The sequence below is a fragment of the Eupeodes corollae genome, chromosome 2 (genome assembly GCF_945859685.1).
Source record: "Eupeodes corollae chromosome 2, idEupCoro1.1, whole genome shotgun sequence".
Taxonomy (NCBI): Eukaryota; Metazoa; Arthropoda; class Insecta; order Diptera; family Syrphidae; genus Eupeodes; species Eupeodes corollae.
The window spans coordinates 29766038-29788615 of NC_079148.1; the positions used below are offsets into that span (position 1 = coordinate 29766038).

The 22578-nt window shown below is 36.2% G+C and overlaps 2 protein-coding genes across 2 annotated transcripts; one reads left to right on the forward strand and one right to left on the reverse strand.

The window, feature by feature from the left end:
- Positions 1 to 1789: 1789 nt before the first annotated feature.
- LOC129946139 (inositol polyphosphate-4-phosphatase type I A) lies at positions 1790 to 19954 on the reverse strand. Its single transcript, XM_056056201.1, has 16 exons — positions 19710 to 19954; positions 10048 to 10192; positions 9815 to 9973; positions 9529 to 9750; positions 6173 to 6489; positions 5981 to 6116; positions 5827 to 5921; positions 5660 to 5760; positions 5430 to 5602; positions 5188 to 5371; positions 4826 to 5123; positions 3896 to 4766; positions 3636 to 3829; positions 3357 to 3571; positions 2738 to 3295; positions 1790 to 2679 (listed from the first exon to the last, which is right to left on the reverse strand). The coding sequence occupies exons 2-16, from the start codon at positions 10166 to 10168 to the stop codon at positions 2547 to 2549; spliced, it is 3777 nt and encodes a 1258-aa protein (XP_055912176.1). The 5' UTR covers positions 10169 to 10192; positions 19710 to 19954; the 3' UTR covers positions 1790 to 2546.
- LOC129944819 (uncharacterized) lies at positions 13233 to 13616 on the forward strand. Its single transcript, XM_056054480.1, has one exon. The coding sequence runs from the start codon at positions 13233 to 13235 to the stop codon at positions 13614 to 13616; it is 384 nt and encodes a 127-aa protein (XP_055910455.1).
- Positions 19955 to 22578: the final 2624 nt, after the last annotated feature.

Here is a 22578-nt window from a genome sequence, read left to right on the forward strand (position 1 = left end):
AATGTTTGGTCATTTGTAAAAAACATGAGGAATTCTTCCCGTTCATCGGTTCCTACGCTCGTTATCTATGACACTCCTTTTGTTAGCTCTTAAGAGAAAGTTCATCTATTTGCTTGGCAGTTCCCCACCAATTCTACGCTTCCAGTGAGTGTTATGACTCCACCTGTACTTGAGCGAGTTAGTGATTCTATGGGACCAATCTTTTTCGCACTCGTACTGCAGCAAGAGTCCTTAGAGATCTAAACACACATAAATCCGCTGTTACGGATGGTATTCCCGCTATTATTCTGAAGAGCTGTTCTTCAACGCTGGCAAAACGACTGCGTAAGCTTTTTCATCCGTCCTACTCATCAGGTCTCGTTTCGAGCGGATGGAAAATGGTATTTGTCCAGCCTATTGCCAAAAAAGGCGAATCTTCCTCACCCTATAATTACCAACCGATTGCACTTACGTCCCTTCTTTCCAAGGCCATGAAAACGCTGATTAATTATCAGCTCAAGAGATATATTGAAGATCGAAAGCTTCTTAATGACTGGCAATACGGCTTTCATAGCAATAGGTCCACTGTTGATCTCATGGTCGCCGAACAGTGGAGCAAATCCTTACATCGTTTTGGAGAAAGTAAAATAATTGCACTTGATATTTCAAAAGCATTTGTAGGGTTTGGCATCAGGCTTTCTTATCGAAAGTGCTTGCTTTCGGTTTTCATGAATCTCTGCTTCATGGGATTAGTAATTACCTTTCGGATAGTTCAATACAAGTAGTATTAGATAGATTCAAGTCTGAAGTCCAGTGCCCCAGGGCTCTGTTTTATCTCCAACACTCTTTTCCACTTTTATTAATGATCTCCTGTATGCACTTCTAATCCAATACATTGTTTCGCTGACGATAGTTCTCTTAGCTTTTCATATTCGTTTTCAGACTTGATAGATGATAATATCATCATAAGTTCATTTACTTCGCTTGAAAATCGTCGTAAGGTCTCTTGTCTGACATTTTACACGGCTTATGCTCTAGTCAAATCCCCTTAAACAGTTCAACCGTAATACTCGCGCTTCTAGGAATGCTCATCATTATACCCTCGAGCCCAACTTCGGCCGTACTGTCAAGTACAGAGATTCGTTCTTTAGCCATACTACGCGAATGTGGATTGTCTTACCACACTCTGTCTTTCCTAGTCTTTGCAATATTCAGGAATTCAAAAGCAATGTGCACCGACATCTCCTTTTAAACCCTCTCTCCTCTTCCTAGTGCTCAAACTTTGCCACTGCATAATAAGGGTAGTAATATCCCCTTGAGTGTGTGCTTATTATAAAAAAATGGTCCGTCCAATTTATTGGATACGCTATTTATATGGATATAATAATAAGATCAAAGCGCGATTGGTGCGTTTCTGAGCATTGCGACGGAATTGAAACATTGGTTTAGTGGTCGATGACCAAGTACATAGTGTTATCAAGAACAAAACGTAAATATCGACAGCTATAACTTTGAATTGGTTGAGGGCTTTGTCTATCTTCGGACCGTTTTAAATTCAGACAACACCAGCGCTGAAAACAAATGCAGAATTACAACTAGTTACCCTCATAATCCTGATTCTCATATATGGCGCTGAAGCTTAAACCTTGCCAAGGCAAAATAAAAGCCTCATTCTTCAAATGATTTTTGAAAGTGAATTAGAAGACTCCCCAAGACACTTTTGCCGATATAAATTTATTTTTTGAATTTCAAATAGACTCATCCGCATAATCATCGGAACTTTTAAGTGAAAAACTAAAACTTCCAAAACTTATTTTCATAATTTTTCTTTTAATTTGTATCGTATTTTTTAACAAATTAAATTACATTATTTTAATTATCTATTTCTAATTTTGTATTCATTCAATTTTTAAATTTTTGGAAAAAGTACGCTGCCATTTATAACTTAGTACTTTTTCAATATATTGCGTTGCGTATATTAAAAAAACAGTGTATAAACTTAAATGACTATTTAATTTTAAAATTAAAAACGAATCAAATTGATAAGAGTAAAATTTAAAATAAACTTAACTTTATATAACATTTTGGTTTTGATATTTGGCACATATTTATGATTAATTAATAATTATTGATTGTTGTTCTGTTAGAACAGTAAAATTTTATTTTAAACAAATCACTCTTTTTTTATTGTTGTAAAATTAGCAATTGGATTCCTATTTTGCACCAGTTTATAATTAAAAGTAAGTTTTAAAATGAAAAAAAGGAAAAAATTAAATGTAAGTAAGTAACAAAACAAAAAAAACAAATTTAAAATTCCAAGGAAAATTATAAACTAATAAATAAAAATATTTTAAGTACTAATTTTTCTTATTTAATAAATATTGCAACAAAGTTTTAATTGTTTGTTTTTGTTTCAAGTTAAAAGTGATAATTTGATGGAAAACAATTTTCTGTCTATTAAGTTGTGCTGTCAGACTAATGTCTGTTTCTTGCTGTTTATGTAACTTTAAACTTGATTAAGTAAAACTATCTTAAAGATTCATCTTGGGAGATATTTTTGTCGACTTCTATGTTTCAGCTTTTCCGTAGGAGCCTAATGGTGGGCGATACATCGCAGGTAACGAATAAACTTGTGGTAAATTGAAGGCATACTTTCGTTTTCCTATATTTTTCTTAACATTATCCATTCGGGTACCCTCACTGGAAATTATGTATTTTAAGTTCTTATTTCATATTTCAAAATAAATATTAGTTTTACCTTCGCATTGCACTCAAAACATTTGGCACACTTTTAGCTGGCAAATGAAATTCCTGCACTAACAACCGACACTGTTCCAATGTCACAGCCATTCCAGTTCGATCTTTGGCACTTTTACACGATGTGAATCTCAATCCAGACATTGATCGGCATATATCCTCGGCTAAATGAAGAATTTTCATATTTTTCGAAACATTCGAACGCAATTGCTCTTCCATTAAATAAAGAAAATTCGTGGCTGCTTGCGTGGGTAAGAATGGTTCTGATTTTGTTGGAGTATCTGGGGAATTTAGGCTCAACTTTCGATAGCTGATGTGATATTGTTTGAGACGTTCGAAATTATCCCAATTCGAACGATGTTGATCACGATTACAGCCAAGTGCTTCGGCTAGAGTTGCTTTTTCGTTGATGCCAATATTGAAGAAGACCGGAGTCACTTTGAAAGTGACCATTTCTCGTGTTGGCAAAATGGAGTACACGGATTCAGGCACGGGAAGCGAGACGTTGAGGGCTTTACGAACCCCACTAACTCGTGGCAATGGCACTGTTGAAGAATCTCTGAAAAAAGCAAAAACCACAATCCCTTTCATGAACTTTACATTTTTAAGTTAGAACAAACCTCTGAATATTGCTCCTGACTAGAGTAAATCGAACTGTGAGGAGATCTTCGATTGCAACCGACATGTCTCCCCACATATCTGTCTCACCTCCGTATAGAGACAATAAACCCTCAAAATAAGCAATAGGTCCTAAATCGGTGAGAACTTTTATATAGTTCTGGGTTATTTCAGTTCCCCAGAGTTTGGCCATAAGAGCACTGATTAAAGCTGTGAGCTTTAAGTACACAACATTTTCAACATTTCGAATTTGTTTAAAGAAAACAAAACCATTAACTTACTGATTGAGAGAAGCATACATCTCTGCGGTACAATATGTCTAAATTGGCACTATTTCGTTTCATATCTTGTTGCAGTCTTTGAACAGAATGCATTAGTCTTGCAGTTTTCAACAACCCATCCATAGCATGACGAAGCTTTCGCATTGATGGTCGAAGCTCTGAAACCCAATCGGTGGTCATAGATAGATCTAAACCTATACAAAAAAACATAGAAAAGTTTGAAAATTCTTCAAAAAAGGAGAAAACAAAAAAGTTCAAACCATCTGTAAATTTATTTCCTTTCTTCAAACGCGCCTCTACTTCAACTTCAGCTTTTAAATTTTCATTGAGTTCCAAATCGGCATCATTTCCAGTACCCGTGGCATCATCAATCACATCACCTTCTGGTGAAAATTGAGTTTGATTGGCCACAACATCAGGAGCTGGAGTCGAAATGCTTCCTCGTTTTGTTGCTCCATCTTTTGGATGTCTCAAACGAATCGCAGGACTCCCACACCGACCACAGAGAAATTTGATTTTGCTCACTAGGCACATGACGCTTGCTTCAATATTCAACTGAGTGAGATCTAGGGGTTCTGGTTCTTCAGTGGGACGATAGTAGTTGGCCGAAGGACTAGTACTCATCATTTTCGTATCTAAAAACCCAACACTCTGACCAATGATGGAAGAACAGTTTGGAGGCAATAGATTTTCCCCATCGAAATTATAAGTCGAGTTCTGAGTGTTTGAACACCCCGCTCTTAAGTCGGTTAGCATATCATCTAAAAGCTGTCCCGACTTTGGACTATCATCGAAGTGAGAATCTTGAAAATTCATATCACTCTCGAAATTTACCGAAGCCGGAAGTGATTGGTATGAAGCTTCTTCATTCGATTCTCTAGCACTCAATTGATCACTGTAGATCTTCATAGACTTTTGTATGGAATATATGGCATTTATGTCCGTCAAAGATGGTGACTTCATTCGCATATTATTCGAATAGCCAAAGTGTCGAGGAGTGGTTAAGCTTCGTTGGGATTTTGGCCAAAGATCAGGTGGAGCTACAACTGGTGTTGCAAAATCTTCCAATTCTGGAGATTTAAGATCAAGTGCACTTAATTGTTGAGTGATTTTTTTAAATGGTGACATTGGCTAAAAATGTTCGTCATTAGTTAAAAGTTGTCTTGAGGAGAAATAAATTATAAGCTTACCATCATCATGTTATCAGGTTCTTCGATTATACGATGTTGTTCGATAAATGAAAAGGCTTCCTCAACAAGTCGCGGCTCCCAGATGTTGAGAAGTGTTTTTGTTTTAGAAATCATTTCATTACACAACGGCATCATTCCTTTGGGATTCTTCGACTTGGCCAAGCACAAGAGTTGGGACATGATTTCTACAATTTCCCGACGTAACTGCTTCACAGCTTGAACAGCATCGTTTGCTATTTGGACCTTACACTCATTATCATCGAATTTAGAAGGAGAATCTCGAATTTGTTGGAGAAGTCTACAAATAGTTTTTTAGAATTAAAAAAAAATTCGATTGGATTTAAGAGAATCTCAAACTTTACTTAATTAAGCCTCCAGTTCGTTGTTTGCCCGCATGTCGGGTAAAGGCACCAACAGTTACTACATCTACAACTCCTGTGCGATTCAGAGAATCATTATGTGCCCACATTCGTTGTAAATGTAAATTAACTGGAATAAATTCCAACGATTCGTCCGTCTTCACCGATGATTGTTTAAAATAAGGTCCTTAAGCGAAATTCACAAAATTATTAATCAGAACGTTTGTCTTGAGATTTTTACTTACCATCTTCCTTTTCTGTTTTTTGCTTCAAAATCTGTTTTGCTTGTGAATAATCTTTCAGAAGTTTCAAATGTTTGTCTAGTAATTCAATTTGCCGGAGTCTCCATTCTCCGCCAAGTTCACCCATTCCTGATATTTCTTGGAGAAGTTCTTTTTCTCTCATTATCCAAATCGATCTGAGAAGAGAAAGACGTTTAATTCAAATTCTTTCCCAACATTTTCAGTACACGCACAACAATTGCTGTGGAATGATAAAGCAATACCGACTTTCCATAAGAACCTCTTGAACGCTTATATCACCACCAAGTCCTGAATGTAAGCGATAGGTATGGATCTTCAAATTCATAACAATTTATTAGTTGATTTTTGTCCACTCTTGATTTAAACTTTTTTTACTCACCCTTGGATTAGTGCAGACCTCGTATAGTTTCTCATGATTTGGAATGAATAATTTTACACCCAATTTCGATGGAAGTGACTGTGATCTTCTATGGCCTTGAAAACAAAACATATCAATACAAAAGTTGTTATTTTTGAGATATTGTGAATAAAACCTTTGAATTGTTGGTCAGTGACTTTCGCAGGTGACCTTGGTGGTCGTACGTCTGGGTCCGGTGCCCATGATGCAATTGTAATGAAGCCAACATCACCGGCAGCCGATTTTAGAGGAATTCGAAATCTAGTTGCATCCTGAAAAACACACATAAAAACACTTCCAAACCTGATTTTAAAAAAGAAATGCAAACCTGTATGACTCCAAGACCGATTTCAGCAAATCCAATCGGAATCGAAGTTTGTGAAACTTTCTCAATAATATTGTACAAGGTAAACCGAACTAAAGATTCGGAATTCAAATAATCACTCGCTCGGAAACATACTGTACACAGGAACTGAGGATTTGCAGTACTTTCGACAACTTCTGTGCGGGCATATTGTCGCCAACAACAGTCGATTCCATTACGAATTTGCACTGTTATCAGAGCATTTGGGAAACGACCGTTTTCGTCCGATGATAAAGTATCACAAGAAAGTGCTGACTCGCAAATTGGAATTTCAACGAGATCTGAAAAATGTAAGAATAAAACTTTATCGAAAGGTTGACAAAATAAAAACAAATAGTTTTTCAAGACCGAATTGTGTATAAGGCTTTCATTAGTCAACTAGTCTTATTTCTGTATCAAACTCAGTCCTATTTTGTGTTTAACTGAAAAAAAACTTGTTTTGCTTTGAATTCTAAAAGCTAGATCTTATTATTAATTTCACATGAACGAAATTTAACTTCGACTTGGAAATAAGGTTTTGAACAGCTTGAAGAAAACTAAGCAAACATTTCTGACTTGAGGATAGGTAAAATTCTAACGACAGCTTATAAAGGCAAATTTAAGGAAAATCAATCATCTTTAGGTTTAAGACCAAAGTAGAGGCAAAAGGAAAGACGAAATTTTGTCCGCTGAATTATTTCAATTTGGTTAGTGTCAGGACTTTATATAGCTAGGCTTCTAATCCAACAAAGTCATCGATATCAACACTGCAATTAAATGGTAATAACTTTTTCTAACCAGCGTTTCTACGGGCTTTTTTGATACCATACCGTTTAAAAACATTCGTGATTCAAGCTTCAAAATTGAGAAGATCTGAAAGGGGTTCAAAAAGACTGGAAAGACATGTAAAATAAATGAAAAACAATGGGCAGGTTCAGGCGACATAAGGGACTGCAAGTAATGCAAGTTTTTAGTATCTGATTGGCTAGCTGCCAATCGCCTTCCAATTTAGGCAACTTTATTGGAAAGTTGACTGGAAAGTTAGTCAAGAAAAATCTCCCTACTATCAAGTCAAGTGAACTTATGTCACAATGACAATTAATGATGTTTTTTAATTCAACTGAAAGCTGAACTTTATTATTTATTTTCTGCACAATTCCATTCAATCTTTTGTGGAAAAGAGTTCCTTGTCAAATTGGAAGAGAAATAAGTAATGTTCCTCTACAATACAAAATACAAATCGTTTTGGATTTGTAGATTGCCTGAGGAGTGTTTTGTAGACAATAAGGTTTTTGATAGTCTTTTTTTACAAGGAACCGAAGGTAGAGGTTAGTGAAGTTAAGTTCCAAGATTGAAGATTATGACAGTTGAAAAACTAACTAGTTGCCTTGGTCAAAATGTACCTTCAATCATGAAGGCAGTTGACTGCAAATGAAGTCCCTAATGTTGTCTGAACCTGCCCAATGGTTCCATGAGAAAAATCATCGTAAGGACCTCAATCAACTTGGTTTTCGAAACTACAGACTCAAGGCAGCTGGTTTTTTTTCTTGTTTTGAATAAAATAATGCTGTACTAGAATTTCCATTTTCCAAGTAAGGCATTTAGCTTTAGGTGCATAAGCTTTTAGCGCCTCTTACGTTTGTCTTTAAGCAAAAAAGCAGTCATCAAATCTCACCAACTGCTAAAAGAAGCATTTTGTATGGATGAGCCCAAAATACAACTTAAAGCACTCAAGAATCAAGGTCAAGGTCCTATAGTCCTTATGCAGAATACCAACGGCTAACCAAATAACCATTTTTCATGACATGAATTACTATTAAAGAACTTTTCAAGTCCACCGTAGGGGTAGTACCAGTGGATGGATTGATCCCAGAAGTCTACCATCACGTCACTCCACGGTTTCAAAATGGCACCGCAATAAAATTTAGATTTGAAAAATGTAGATGATGTTCAAAAATTTACCTGGGAATTATTTATTTACGGAAACTCGCTGCACTGGTATTCAAATTCCCGATAACAGAGAGAAACAAAGGGCAAGAAATTCCTTTGGAGATCCCCAATAGATCCCAACAGCGAAATCGAGTAAGAAACTGTTTATCTGGTAATTTTTTCGCAACCAAGGTCAACCATCAATCAAGGGGTAGCTGACCAAAAAGATGTAAGATTGTAAGATAGATAATAGGCCATAATAGTTTAACTGGGGCCTTGAAAAGCAGCAGCACTAAATAAATTTGAGAATCAGTAATCCAGTTTATGTTTATGACTTTACGGAGAAAAGCTTGAAAATGATTCTCTAGTAGAATATATTAAATAAATTGAGTCCTTTAAATGCGAATACTTACTTTCTAGCGTCCTCTTTAAGGCCTCTATTGACTATTTCACTATTTCTTACAAAAGGTTTTTATTGAGACGATAAAATTATAAGATGAAACCATCTAAAAACACAAAATACTACGTTCCAAATGCAAGAATGGGACTAACTTGGGTAGAGGAATAATTTTTCTAGATATTTAAGATTCTGAAGAACTCTTATTTTTTGAAAAATCGACGTGAATAACAAATAAAATAAAAGTGTAAAATGTTCACATTCATCTTCCTTGAAGTATGAAGGAATATATTTTAATACATGCGGGTTGATGTAGAGGACACTGGGGATGCTTGGTTCAAAATAAAAGGTTCTTGGTGGAAGCTTAAATTCATTCGGTCATGGTAATGAATGAGGTATGTAAGGGTTTAAGAATTGAAAGTGAATTAAAAATGTTATCAAAGAATACGTTCTAACAGTGAATCCCAAAAAATATCATAAATTTGTTAATCATGCAGTTTTTTGGAGAAAAGAAGAAACTTTCCTTTAAACTTTTACTTTTAATATTTCTGTGTTAAATATTTTCGAAAAATGCATAAGAAAAACTGATGATATTAAATTAATTACACATTTTTAATGAATAATGAATGTTATTTTATGACTTATGAGGAATTAAACAATAAGTTTGTTCTTTCTTTTTTGTTTTACTTGCCACAGCCACAAATAAAATAAAACATGTTAGGTTCAAGGGTTAATGTTTAAAAATAAAGCTTAGAGTTTTATTTTCATTAAAAATTAAATCTTAATTAAAAAAACAAAACAAAAATTAATAAACAAACAAAATATTCACATGGCAAAAATTACATTCTTAATGAGCACTATATTATTATTTGTTCTGTTTTTTTTTTTGTTTTCGTTTCAAATAAAATCGAATACATTCCATAAAAATAAGTTTAAAAATTATTCAACTACTTAAAACCTAATTCGTATAACATTATTTGTGAATTTTGAAATGATTAAAATTGTATAAGATCACCTTCTTCAACTTTTGTTGCGGTTGTTTCTTCTTGAGGTTTTGCCGCCACTGGAGCTCCCCTTGTAATGCGATTGCCCATGTTGGCATAGGCAATTTTATTATTTAACAATTCAATTCGGAGATTTAGGTCGACACAACTAGCGTTTTGCAGGAACGTGTACCAATCAATGCGATCTTGGTAGCTTGTTGCTATAATTCGCACTGTTTCGTTATTTGGGAATTCTAAACAAAAAAAAAACAAATTCATTGGTTATTGAAATTTATAATTGAGGAGAATTTAAGTTACCTAGTGAAATTGGATAACCCTCTGGTTCCTCTTCATAGGTATTTATCACAGGTTTACAGTTTTCAATAACAATCAATCCAATTGGCTTAGATAGACTACTTTCGTCCTTGAGATAAAAAAGAAGATTTCCTCGTAATTTGCACCATCGAAGATGTTTCACTAAAACGTCGAAGAAAAAAAAAGACATTAGGAGTTATTCAGGATTTGTTTGGTTATTTTTTTCGGAGACTTACCATTTGAACGAAATATATAGCCGGTTCTTTCTTGCTCGGTTATATACAAGAGTCCTTCTTTGTCGAATTGTGTATCTGAGTTGCTAGCAAAATCAATAAGTTCTTGTTTGTTAAAGCGCATATTTTCGTCGGTATGTTTCCAGATCTGAAAAATACAATAAACGAAATTAAAAGTCGCTAAAATTTAAACAAAATCTTTGTTCATTATCATCGGATCGGGAAGTTCATTATATAAATAATAACATAAATAGAATGTGGTACAGAAGGTATTCCAAGATGGCTTTTCGAACTAGGTGACTAGTAATATAATATAACAATTGTTTTTAACATTAATATGGTTTGGCTTAAGGCCGTCTACCAGATTGAAATTTCTTTCTAATTAAACTTAATATTTTTAATACAATTTAAAATTTTGTTTGCTGTTTTTTTTTTCTTTTTTTTTCTATTTTGCTTTAAAAATTGCCTTCAATAATTTGTTATTGTTGAAATGTGTATAGCACCTAACCGATGATACCTGGCGCCATCTGCTAACAAAAAAGGGGAACTAAACATATGTTTCCACCTTAAATTAAGCAACATGTGTTCAGCACATCAACATGTCAGGAGTTCAGCAGTCAGCACCAGAGAGAAAAAACTAAATGAGAGAGCCAAATTTCCTCGTTTCCGTCCCTTTGGAACCTCTTACTCTCATTTTTTATAGCGTGTTGAATTCGTATCGGTGTATACATGTTTTCACCTCGAAGAGCAGAGAGAATCGAGACATTTGATATTTCTGTCTCTCTCTGGTTTTCACAAATTATTTCTAGCAAACAATTTTCGTTTGTCAATGAATTACGGTAAACGTTAAAACGGAAGATTGTGGTGAATTTGTTTTTCTTTTCTCTTTCTTTGAGTTACAGATAGATGGCATTAACAACCAAAACCAGAAAAGATGTGTTCAGAAAGAGTGTATAACAAGGTTAAGGTTTTTTTATGAACAAGTACATGTTTTTTATAAAAATGTATGTTATGTTTATTTCAATAGTAATACCTTAATTAATAACTTAACTGCTGTTTTATCTACAATATACTGCATTGAATTATTTTACATCGAATTAATTATAATAGGCGGAAATAATAAAGGTCTACAGTTTACCGGGAATATTTATATAAAATATCCATATCTTCTGTAATTACGGTATCAATCGATATTTTCTGGATTTTATTGTTAACGTGACATTTATTTGTCATGAATTAGTCTTTCAGCTGTTTTATACACCAACAAAATTAATTATGAAATTTGGCTGCGATAATAATTACTTGAACACAGCATTTTCTATGTTTATAGTTATTCAGGTTTAGCCCTTAACTTGGATTTGCATTTATTTATGAATAGCCTAAAAAGTTTAGCAAACATCTATGTATAACCCACAATGCACTTTCAGGAAAACTGTAGTTAGAACTTTCCCTAACAGATTTTTCCTTGTCGCTATATAACTGAAAGATAAGATATAAATAAATAGTAGAACTGGAAAACTTATAAAAATGATGCATAAGACTTAAATTTTGGTTGAAGAACAAATTTGTATATTCTCTTCACAAAACTACTGACCTAGCGAGAATACAAATACTTTTACTTTTGTACAAAAGTACTTTTCGGCTTACATATGTAGTTAAGCCTTTAAAAACAGCACACTAGCTTAGTGAAAATAGCTTATCGCCAATTCACAAATCTTATGCGATGAAAATTGGAAACAGAAGTTCACGGTTTTTTATTTAGTCTCTACTTAAATCACTTATTTTCAGCATTTTGGAAATGTCGGTAACATAAAGAAAATAAACAACGAGTACACACAAATACAATAGGAATGTAAAAAAGAGATGAGTATATAAAAATGTTTTCAATGTTTCTGCGTTGTTTTATTTTAATGATCCATGTTTACATTCTTTAACTCTCGTTGTCAATGTTCCAGCAACTCTCGCAGCCAAAATTAAGTCGATGAACTCTGAAAATTAAACTAAATCTGAGTTTTTTTTTGCATTTTTCAACGGTCTGAGCGAAAATTAAACGCATAAACGCAGCTATAATAAAAAAACAAATAATAGTTGTAGTGCTTTCAGAGTTTTATGTTTCTAGGTCCTAATTCTCATTGCACCGTTGCACCACCTTATTTATTTTACTTACTTAATAATTAAAACTGGCTTCAAATAACTAACTAATATTTCTCTAAATGCGTAATTTACAATTGTTGCTAAAACTTCATTGTTCTGGCACCTAACAAGAGTAATTAATTTCACTTCATATTCGAATGATATTACTCCCAAAGTAACACAATGAGAATACCAAAAAATTGTTCATCCACAATTTTGAATTTTCTTTGAACACCTCTGAACAGCATGGCATCCGCCATTTTTCAAAGGTGGACGCCATTTTGTTTTAATGTGGGGAGTATGCACATCTTCTTGCATAAGTATTCGTTCCCCACATTTTTTTTATATGGAGTTAATACATATGCAAGTTTATGTGCAAATCGCAGCTTGTAGGCAAAAAGAGAGCAACCGTCGAAGTTGGTTCTCTCGTTTAGTTTTTTTCTCTCTGGTCAGCACGTCAGCGGCTCAGCGACTCAATAACCATGATCTTTCTTAAATCATTCGTTGCCTACATTTTATATAATAAAGATCAACTTTTATTAAAACTGCGTTTTTTATTACAGGTTATGGGCCCAGATGGTTCAAAACAGTCGATTTAAAAGTTTAATGAACTTTTATCAATCTAATGATTGAAACAAACATTGAGGACGAATCAAAGAAGGAAATAGAAAAAGACAAAAACGAAAACGCCAGCGGAGTATTTCAGCGAGTCTTCATAATGTCGACTACATCAGTTCCAGCATCATTCGAGAAACTAGATGGCAGATCAAATTTCATTGATTGGAAGAACGCAATGAAAATCCATCTTTTAAATTGCGATTTATGGGATTATGGGAATGACACCAAGTCCGACGAAAAACAAGAGTCACGTGCTCTGGCGGCAATTGTGTCTGGAGTGAAAACCCATATATTTACAGACATACGTGAACTCAAAACTGGAAAAGAGGTCTGGGGTAGGCTCCAAAGCGTTTACGAGCCAAAAAGTTTCTCCAGAGTGGCCGCACTTATTGAGGAATTGGTTAAGTCGCATGTCGGAGTGCCTAAGTAAAAAGGTTATGTTTGCTCAACAACTGAAAGCAATCGATAACGAAATCAAGGACGGGGTCGTTGCCGCTCTGATTTTTGCTAGCCTTCCGGATTTCTACAAGCCATTAATTATGGCACTAGAGAACTGTGGAGCTGATCTCACTACTGATCTGATCAAGGAACGTCTCTTAGCTGAATCTGCGCGCTTTGAGAACGTTGGTAAGGAAACAGCTTTGTCTTCCAGAACACGTCCATTTAAGAAGGGTAGTAGTAAGTTCCATGGCAAATTCTTTAACTGCGACAAAGTTGGCCATCGATCTGCAGAATGTCGTGCTGCCAAGAAGTCCGTAAGAGAAAAATCTGAAACTGGTTTAATGTCACAAAGGCAGCTTAGTACTTCCACCGCACTCTGAGTTGGTAAGTTCAACACTGACGATTGGTATGAGCAACCGTTCACCTAATTGGCCGAAAGGACTGGTTAACGAATGTTAAGGTGTTGAATAGGGGTGGAAAGGTTGTTACAGACTTTGGAGACCATTTCCATATTTCGGCAATGGGCGACACTGGTGTTGCTCGATATAAAAGAAAAGCCTATTACAACCCCAATAGGTATGCTGAGGGTTTAAAGTTTAACCTCATTTTTTGCAAGCAGTTGGGATGCGGGTTGATGTAGAGGACACTGGGTGTGCTACACACCGACTTGTGTGGACCCATGCAGGAGCCATCGATTGGGGGCAAAAGATATGTGCTGACTTTCGTGGATGACTTCACACGTAAAACGTTTGTTTACTTTTTAGCAAACAAAGATGAGGCATTTGAGAAGTTTAAAGAATTCAAGGTACGTGTTGAAAAAGAAACTTCATCTAAAATACGAGCTATTCGAAGTGACAATGGCAAGGAATTCGTCAACAATAATTTTGGAAACTTCTTAAAAGCGCATGGTATACAACATCAAGCCACAATTCAATTCAAACCGGAGCAGAATGGCGCTGCTGAACGCATTAATAGAACTCTTGTAGAGAAAGCGAGATCGATGTTATTTGGTGCAAATTTGACAAGGAAATATTGGGCGAAAGCAATCAATACAGCTTGCTACATGAGAAATCGGAGTCCAACGGTTGCCGTCAATGAAACGACACCAGCAGAAACCATTTAAGAATTTTCGGTTCTAGCGCAAACGTTCACATTCCCCGTGAAAAACGCAAAAAGTGGGATGCCAAATCACAAGAACGTCTTTTTGTTGGCTACTGCACAGAATCGAAGGGATACAGAGTCATTGATGTTGAAACCAATGAAATTGTCAAATCCTGTGACGTTATCTTTGATGAAAAAAAATAATGTCTTAAAGAAATGAAGAAGTTGAAACAAGTAGCGAGTTCCATATCAACGAAGCAAAAGATGACGAGGCAGCAGTTAGTAGTGAAGAGATCTTAATTCCAACCGAGAGCGATACAGTGGAGGCATCTGATGACGAAAATTTGATTCCAACGGATGTTGATGATGAAGCTATTAGTCAAGACGAATTTTTTGATCCTCAATTACTCCTGCAATAGCTTCAACGACATCATTTAAAAATAATATAAAGATCAAGGTGCTCAAAACGCAGCCTTGTTAAACACCCATTTCCGTTGCGAAATCTTCTAAAATGAATTCACCATCCCAAACATACGAGGCGTCGCTTTTATACATAGCTTTCAATACATTAATAATTTTACTTAGGATTCCCATCTTGTACAACTTATAAAAAAGTGCCTCACGTGCAAAGGAATCAAAAGCAGCGCGAAAATCTACGAAAAATGCACATAGCTTCTTGATCCTTCTTTTGTAACTTTCCGCAATATTAATCAATGAAAATAGTTGATCTGAAGTTGACCGGTTTCTCCTAAAGTCCGATTGAAACTCATTTAATATTCCTTTATTATCCACCCATCGCGTCAACCTATTGAATATCAGGGCACTGAATAACTTTACTGAGGTGTTCAAAAATGATATACCCCGGTAGTTTTCTGGATTATTAAAAGCTCCCTTTTCATGCAGTGGGTATACTATTGCTGATGTTTGGATTCCTGAATTGTTATCTAATTGATTGGAATACCTCAATCATAAATTCGCTCTGGTAAGCCATTCGGTTGTGCGGGGCGACTTGACGAGCTTAATTTTAATTACAAAGTTGATTTTGAGGTTGATTGAGTACAGTTTATAATTGGAAGATTTTTCACCCTTATTACAAAATGTTGCTTTAAATCTCTGAATCTGGTTGTTTACTGGTTGGCTAGCTTGTCGCTTGATTCTCCATTATTTTGAGGTTTAGGTGTACACACGGGTCAGGCTATATCGTCCTTTTTTGAAAATCTATCTCTCTTTGCTTCCGTTATAAAACTAACATTCTTTTTTAATTTACTCACTTACTTACTCAAGGTGGCGCTACAGTCCTGTGTGAATTAGGGCCTCTTCTCCATCTAGCTCAGTCCCTAGCTAGATGTCTCCAGTTTCGCGCTCCAAGTTGGATGAGGTCACTTTCTACTTGTGCGCGCCACCTGATTCACGGTCTTCCTCTACTGCGCTGTCGTGTGGGTTTGGACTCGAAGACTTTCCGGGCCAGAGCATTGGTTTCTACGTGACCCAGCCACCTTAATCGTTGGACTTTTACCCTTCTGGCTAAGACTACGTTGCTGTACAGCCCTTACAGCTCGTCGTTCCATCTTCTCCTCCACTCCACTTCAATGCATACGGGACCGTAGATCACACGAAGAACTTTTCTCTCGAAACGACCCAAGATGCTTTCATCCGCTTTTGTTATAGTCCATGCTTCTGCACCGTATAGTAGGACGCGGATGATAAGGGTCTTATATAACGACACTTTGGTCCCTCAAAATTGGACTTTACTACTCAATTGCTTTCTTAGCCAAAAGAAATATCGGTTAGCAAGAGTTATTATTCGTTTGATCTCAGCGCTGGTGTTGTTTTCTGAGTTTACAACGGAGTCTTTCTTGACGACAGCATGTTCTTTGTTTTGCCCTCATTAACCGTTAAACCCATTTGTGTAGACTCTGCCTTAATACTGACAAAAGCCCCATTGACATTACGCTGAGTTCTTCCGATTATGTCAATGTCATCACCATATGCTAGTAATTGGACAGACTTTTGAAAGATAGTTTTTTTTATAATAAACGGGCACTCAAGGGGTTATTAATACCCTTAACATGTTTAAAGTTTAAACACAGTGCGAGCGTTAGGAAAATAGGGAAGGATTAAAGAGGAGATACCGATGCACATTGGTCTTAAAGTTTTGAATATCAAAATGATAGGGAAAAACAGAGCTGGGTAAAGCATTCCACATTCTCGATGTGCGGTTAAAAGCAGAATCTCTATACTTGACAGTACGTCCGAAATTGAGCTCAAGGTGAAACTGATGTGCATTCCTAGAAATACGAGTATTACGGCTGAATTGTTTTAGGGGGGAATGCAACTGGCTAATTCGATAGAACAGTGTTTATAAAAATAGCGGTAGAACAACGAAAGGCATGAAACATTGTGGCAGTGTTAAAGTGTTCCGTTATAGTTCTATCGCCTATCATTTTCAAAGCTCTTCTTCCTGTCTAAAATACTTAAACTTGTTTTAGGGGCACCTGCCCAAATATGCGAGTTATATTCAAGTTTTGGACGAATGAAGGCTTTATAAATTACAGCCAGATCAGAAGAGGTGAAAAATTTCTTGCACCTTCGGAGAAATCCTAAGCACCTAGCAGCATTTTTTGCAATATCGAATATGTGAAGGATGAAAATTAAAAACAAATATGAAAAGCTGCGGGTACTGCCATCAGCAAAACAATTTAGTGGGTTAGAAGTTTCAGACAAAAGATCATTTATAAAACTAAGGAAGAGCATCGGAAACAAAACGGAGCCCTGGGGCACACCAGCGTTTATTCTGTGAATATCAGATTTGAACCCGCCCAACACTACTTGAATTGAACGGTCCGAAAGGTAATTTCTAACCCCAACGAACAAGAGATTCATCTGTACCAAAAGCACGCATTTTCGATAAGAGAGCTTGGTGCCAAACTCTATCAAATGCTTTTGAAATATCAAGTGCAATAATCTTACTTTCTCCAAAACGATGTAAAGATTTGTTCCACTGTTCGGTGAGATGAACCATGAAATCATCAGTGGACCTATTGCTACGAAAGCCATACTGTCGGTCATTAAGCAGCTTCCGTTCTTCAAGATATTTCTTAAGCTGATAACTAATCAGCGTTTCCATGACCTTAGAAAGAAGGGACGTGAGTGCCATTGGACGATAGTTAGAGGGGGAGGAGAATTCGCCTTTTTTAGGGACAGGCTGGACAAATGCAGTTTTCCATCCACTCGGAAAGAGACCTGAGGAGTAGGAAAGATGGAAAAGCTTACGCAGTGGTTTTGCCAGCGTTGAAGAACAGCTCTTCAGAATAATAGCGGGAATACCATCCGGGCAAGCGGATTTGTGTATGTCAAGGTCTTTCAGTACTCTTGCAACTGCACGAGTTCGATAGAAGATTCGTCCCATAGAATCATTTACGCTCTCAAGAACAGGAGGACTCATGACACTCTCCGGTAGCGTCGAATTAACAACAAAATGTGCTGCAAGCAAATTGGCTTTATCAATCGAGCTTACATAGGGAGTGTCATTGTGGACAAGCGTTGGAACCGAGGATGACGTGGTGTTTCGTACGTTTTTTACAAATGACCAGAAATTTCTACTCCCTTTGGGACATTGTGGTATTTTTTGCCATAATTTCTGGTACGATGTTAAAAAAATCGCATCACAGCGCAGCACCTTGTCTAAGACCTATTTTTTAAGTGTGTATCTTTAATTACCTTTAAAATAACTCAAAAAGAACTCAAAAAGAGGAACAAGTACAAACTTCACGATAAAATCTTGAACATTTCGCAGGAACAGTTACTGCTGCATCCTGGAGTGTTGATAAAACCCAGATTTATGGATTTTTCGTCAATCTCTGGAATAAGGCATAACACAAACGAAATCATAACGTTTTTTGGATAGGTTATTTAATTATTAAAGCTTCTAAAGTTAACACAAGAGCTCAAGCCAGTCGATTACCAGCAACGTTGTATCTTTGCTTGTTGGTTTGTTGAAGGAATGATACGGTTTTCATTGAAAAATCATCTTCAGAGATGAGACCCATTTTTACCAACGTTAATATGGAGAATTGTTGCATTTAGAGCTCCTAATCCAAGAATGCCAATTGATAGCTTTGCTGTGTTAGTAGAAAATAAGTCGGAAGCAACGTTTAAGTTGCATTAATTGCGACATATTTATGGCCAATGATTTTTGTGTAATGGGAATCAAAAGATATTGATGTGGACACTGTTCAACCAGAAGGTCTTCGAATCCCATCTCAAGGGACGGCACAGTAGAGGAAGAACGCGACTCAGGTGGCGAACGCAGGTAGTTGAAGTCCTCAACCAACTTGGCGTGCGAAACTGGAGACAGCTAGCTAGGGACCGAGCTGGCTGGAGACGCATGTTGGTTGAGGCCCAGGTCCGTCCCGGACAGTAGCGCCACCTTAAGTAAGGAAGTATATACTACGTGCTACACAAGTAAATAAACAAAAGTAATTTTGCAAGCAATATTTTCTGACAATATTATTCCTCGAAGGTGTGTTGCAAGACTAAATACATCATTTGGCCAACGGAGATCTGGTAATTCAACGACTTTAATGTTCTCTCTTTGGAGCCAGGTGAAAGATAAAGTAAATGTCAATCAATTCAAGGCTTTAAAGATTCAGAATTCGTGAAGTCACGAGAAGAATCGCTTTGCATTGTTAATTTCCCTTTATAATGAAATACATATAATTTGATGCCTTTAAATATCCCTTTTTAGTCAAATAACAAAATTAAACATTTTATTTCAAAACTCTGAGGAAAATTTATTAACAAAAATTGATTAACTGAAATCAAAAACCAACTGACTACTTTATGGGAATCTGAAAAAACATTATTCTCAACATTATTCTGACTTAAATGGTGTTGACTTGTCTTCTGAGTGAGAAGATTGATGTGTTGACATTTGATAACAATTTTGGAATAAATACAAATGTGTGTATAATTATTTCCATATGGAGTTAAGGCAATTAAAACTTATTTTTCTAGGTAGGTACGCGTTACCGTGCCCAAATTTGGACTGTTTATTTAATCATGCTTTGGAAAAGAAGTGTACACACATCCGCCCAAGCTCAATTAGCTTCAAATAGTACGTACGTAGGTTCATAGATAGGTATGAATATAAAATTCATTGACTTTGTAGTGGGTGTTGATATAAAAGCAGAAGCTTCGACTTGGGTTAGCCACGCAAAAATAAAGAAAACTCTTGTTTTCCCACTGTACCTCAGTGATATGTTTTTCATTTGTTCTTTTTATTGCAAAATTACAGCTTAGGTCAATATCAAAGCTCCGAAGTAATTAAATTTTGTCGTAATCAGTTTAAATCACAGATTTTCACTACTTACAGATATTAGGTAGGTAGGTAATACATTAGTTTGCTTTCACTTGGGATTCCTTTGTTGTTGGAAATTTGGAAGTTAGTTTATTTACACAGGATAGAGAAAGATTGTTGTAGTTTAAATTTGATTTAGTTTAATTTTGATTGAAATGAAGAAAAAGCCAACTGCGGAAAAACATGACAACGACTACAAAAAAAATTTCCTTCTAATTTCTTTCGAAAATTTTTGACAGAAAATCGTTTTTGCAATTAGATGACATTTTGATGACAGATTAGTTTGACAGATGGTTTTTTGTTTACTTTTTCGGATAAAAGAAAATGCAGGGTTGTTTTGAGGAGCTCAGATGTTGTTTGTTTGTATAGAATTAGAATCTACACCGAAAAGGTTAGTTCGCATTTTAAAGACACGTTTAAGAACCTGAAAAATATAATAATTTCAAATTTTTAGGAGTAAAAGCATATTCTATATGAGCAACGAACTGCGAACTGTGGACGTTCGTAAAATGTTGACTTTTCTTTCACATGAGCTTTATTTCTATTCGCAGACAATCACGAATTGTCAATTTATAATTACCATTTTTAACAAACAACACAAGAGTGATATAATTTTGAGGTTAAGTTGAGCGCGAACAATTTATTAGTTGCAGGTTGAATGGTATGTGGAACGCGAATTGATTGTGACAGTTCGTAGCAGCCACTCTTCAATTCGTAACTGTCTTGTTTTAGAGAATAAAATGCCAATTTTATCATCCTAAATAAGTGTCAATTGGTTTCTTATAATTTAAACGCATTTTTGTTTTAAATTGACTTTTTGAAATGTGTAAAATGAGGACTGTTCGTCCATTCGTTCATTCTTTGTTCGCTTTCATGTGCAAGGCCGTTAATAGCTACAAAATAAATAAAAATAAATGTTATAAAATATTCAATTATCTTGCTCTTTTTTCCATATCCAGTCCGAATTTAATCATAGAGATTGCATTTTCGGAGTGTGGTGAGCGCTTATTTTTTCAATGACTAATCTTTAATCTATAATTACTCTTACCGAAAGGTTTGTATAGGAATTCATATTAAGACATTATTTATTGATTACAAAAACCATGTGAAAAATACTGTCCAACATTTTTCTTCATGAGACAATAATTGACGAAGCAGGACAGTTCACCTCCGCCGGTTTACCTCTGCCAGTTTACCTCCGCCGGTTTACCTCTGCCAGTTTACCTCTGGACAGTTTACCACCGCCGGTTTACCTCCGGACGGTTAACCTCCAGAGCAGGTAAGGTAGTATATTATTTATTATTATTATTATTTATTATCAAAACTAGCTTCTAATTGAAAACTTTTGACATTTAGTTTCGTGTTGTTCTTTATTTTCATTCTTTATGAAATGAATTATGACACTTCTACTATGCAATTTAATAAAGCAAAATATTCTATTAGATGTAATTTTTTGTATTTGTTTTGTTTTGTTTGAATATTTAACAGAATTCAATCATTTTCAAATAAAACATTAATTCCATGGAACAGAAACAAATTAATTTATTTTCTATTTAAGATCAAATCTGTGGATCTGGATTTTTTCGTCAAATTAATCCTTCAACACTGACACTTATATAATTTTCAGCTGCCAGCTTAAGGCTAGTATTGTTTGCCCGATCCTGAAAAAAGGAGACCCTCTAAACTGCACCAACTATAGAGGAATCAGTCTACTTAACATCGCCTATAAAATCTTCTCTGCCGTAATATGTGAACGTCTAAAGCCCATCGTCAACAACCTGATTGGTCCTTATCAGTGTGGTCTTAGACCAGGAAAGTCCACAGTTGATCAAATATTCACATTACGGCAGATGCTGGAAAAAACCCAAGAACACCAAATCGACACCCATCATCTTGTCATCGATTTCAAGGCCGCATATGACAGCATATACAGGACGAGCTGTATAGAGCCATGTCTAGTTTAGGCATCTCTGCCAAACTAGTGCGTTTGAACAGAACCTTTCGATGTCAAAAAAAGGTTTTGGACAAGGTGATGCGCTGTCATGTGATTTTTTTAACATCGTGCTTGAAAGAATAGTGCAGAGCTCACACGTCAACACTAGAGGTACTATCTTTCAAAAGTCTGTCCAATTACTGGCATATGCAGATGAAATTGACATAATCGGAAGAACTCAGCGTGATGTCAATGGGGCTTTTGTGAGTATTGAGCCGGAGGGGGCAATGAGGGCAAAACAAAGTACATGCTGTCGTCAAGAAAGGACATGCAACACCGACGTCTTGGTCAAAACGTCACCATCGACAAACGTAACTTTGAGGTAGTCAAGGACTTCGTCTACCTAGGCTCCGCTGTAAGCGCAGAAAACAACCAGCGCTGAGATCAAACGCAGAATAACTCTTGCTAACCGCTGTTTCTTTGGACTAAGAAAGCAATTGAGTGGTAAAGTCCTCTCTCGTGGAACCAAAGTGTTGCTAAATAAGACCCTTATCATCCCCGTCCTGCTATACCGTGCAGGAGCATGGACTATGACAAAAGCGGATGAAAGAACCTTGGGTCGTTTCGAAAGAAAAGTTCTTCGTGTGATCTACGGTCCCGTATGCATCGAAGTGGAGTGGAGGAGAAGATGGAACGACGAGCTGTACAGGCTGTGCAGCGACGTAGACTTAGCCAGAAGGGTAAAAGTCCAACGACTAAGATGGCTGGGTCACGTAGAGCGCATGGAAACCAATTCTCCGGCTCGGAAAGTCTTCGAATCCACACCCACAGGACAGCAAAGTAGAGGAAGACCGCAAATCAGGTGGCGCGCACAAGTGGAAGGTGACCTCACCCAACTTGGAGCGCGAAACTGGAGAGATCTAGCTAGGGACCGAGCTAGATGGAGAAG

Excerpts from the sequence above, each read along its gene's own strand:
- LOC129946139 (XM_056056201.1), bottom strand. The coding sequence starts at position 10,168 with ATGCGCTTTAACAAACAAGAACTTATTGATTTTGCTAGCAACTCAGAT. Across the intron at positions 6,117-6,172 it reads TCGGTCTTGGAGTCATACAG|GATGCAACTAGATTTCGAAT; the intron begins GTTTGCATTTCT and ends TGTGTTTTTCAG. Across the intron at positions 3,572-3,635 it reads ATGTATGCTTCTCTCAATCA|CTCACAGCTTTAATCAGTGC; the intron begins GTAAGTTAATGG and ends GTGTACTTAAAG.
- LOC129944819 (XM_056054480.1), top strand. The coding sequence starts at position 13,233 with ATGTTTGCTCAACAACTGAAAGCAATCGATAACGAAATCAAGGACGGG.